Genomic DNA, 1,769 nt, shown 5'->3' with positions numbered 1-1,769 from the left:
CTTTCAGTGTAATATGATCGTGATGTAAATTACGTTGAATTAAAAAGTGTTTCCCCTGTGTAGTGAGCTAGTTAGCCACAGTAGTTTGTTCACATACCTTACAAACTATTTGTACATAGTGTCTTTTTTGAAATACACTGAACTGAAATAAAAACCATATTCATGTTATAGTGTTGGCCATGTGTATTAGACGTCTGTAAAACAGGATTTGAAAGGACTGTTTCTTTAAGACTTTATTCTGCACAGTGTTGAACTGAAAACTGTTGAAACCTCAAGAAACAGAACAGAGTACACAGTGGAAACTACCGGACATCCTGATGTGTACACACACACACGCGCGCACACACACACACACACAGTCAGTTTTTTGAGGCAAAGTCACAAACATTGTGAGACCAAATGCTCAAACAGGAAATAGAATTGTTCACAGTGATCACAGTGATGTACGTAGGCTAACAGTCTGCTGACTCTTTTTGTTGTTGATCTTTGTTGTTGAATTGCTGAACGCCATCGTCCCCGATATAACAAACCGAGAGAGCTTCACTAAGCCAAAGAAGCTCCAACCTGACATTTCTGGTAGACACATGTCCTTAGAGGACGGCCAGGTCGTGGCAGCTCTTGGAGCGCACTTTGACCGCCATGCGCTGGTTGTTGCGTGCCACCAGTCGGTCCAGGAAGCGCCGAGCCTTCTGAGTGAGACTCTCTTTGCGCTTGTAGATGGAGCATCGGCGCTGGACGGCCTCGCCGCCGTCCCGGCGGAGGCGGATCTGTCGGATCACGCCCTCGAACAGCTCGGTCACGTTGTGCTGCAGAGATGCCGACGTCTCGATGAACTTGCAGTCAAACACCACGGCACAAGCTCGGCCCTCTGGGAAACAAAGACAATACATCATTATCATAGCATCAGTCAACATGATCAATTTGTTGTATGTATCGACATGCGTGTGTATGTACCCACTGTGACCTCAGACCCCCACCTTCCACTGCGACTTCTCTAGACCGGACCAAGTCGCTCTTGTTGCCCACGAGAATGATGGGAAGGTTTTCGGCCTGGCGGGTGCGTCGCAGGGTGATACGGAGCTCGGCGGCGGCGTCGAAGCTAGAGCGGTCGGTGACGGAGTAGACGATGACGTAAGCACTCCCGACTTTCAGACAGTCGTCCCGAGAGCAGTCGCCCTCTTCCTCCTGAGAGAAACAGAGACACAGACGTAGGGTAAGGAACATCTTCATTTTATCTGAATCCAGATTTAAGAGCTACTTTAGAAATGCCAATAATAATCTACTATGTTCCAGTTCCTATTTTAATCTTCCACACAATCTTAATCTTTCCTTTCTGTTTTTTTAATCTGCATTTAATTGTTGTTCTGTCAGAGCTTCAGTAAAATATGTTGCTCTGTAGATACTATTTTTATAAACTGTGCTGCTGTTCCACAATAAAAGCCTTTCCACGGTGAACCCCTAGGCATTTATTGTGAAAGAGCAACAGGAAGGTTAGCAGCAACAATTGTTTGCCAGTCACGAGCTGTGATCTAACTGTATGGAAAGTTGACCATATTCCTTCTAGACACCCATTTTTATATAATTTTACTTTTGAAAAACAAAATAAAAAAACAGCATGCGTCTTCCGTACTCTGATTTATTGTTATAAAAGTTCAATAACTTTTACACTTAAAGATGACTGGTTTTCCAGAACATTTCCATAGCATTTATCCAATTGAAAATAAGATCTCAGGTCAAAAAGCATTTACACACACACACACACACACACA

General features: G+C 44.0%; 1 protein-coding gene across 2 annotated transcripts in view; it reads right to left on the bottom strand.

Annotated features, from left to right (window-relative positions):
* Positions 1 to 215: 215 nt before the first annotated feature.
* Positions 216 to 1,769, bottom strand: part of rem1 (RAS (RAD and GEM)-like GTP-binding 1) — a 12,735-nt gene continuing 11,181 nt past the window's right edge. Inside the window, exons 4-5 of one of the 2 annotated variants that reach the window (XM_032514805.1) lie at positions 978 to 1,185; positions 216 to 868 (exon numbers count right to left, since the gene is read on the bottom strand). In XM_032514805.1, the coding sequence (XP_032370696.1) occupies positions 591 to 868; positions 978 to 1,185 (486 nt within the window). In that variant the 3' untranslated portion in view covers positions 216 to 590. Of the gene's footprint in view, positions 869 to 954; positions 1,186 to 1,769 lie in introns of both variants that reach the window. The other variant, XM_032514806.1, reaches the window with a different exon arrangement.

Source organism: Etheostoma spectabile, chromosome 4 (genome assembly GCF_008692095.1).
Source record: "Etheostoma spectabile isolate EspeVRDwgs_2016 chromosome 4, UIUC_Espe_1.0, whole genome shotgun sequence".
Classification (NCBI taxonomy): domain Eukaryota; kingdom Metazoa; phylum Chordata; class Actinopteri; order Perciformes; family Percidae; genus Etheostoma; species Etheostoma spectabile.
The sequence above is the reverse complement of the archived record's forward strand: the minus strand, read 5'-3'. Positions and strand labels throughout refer to the sequence as shown.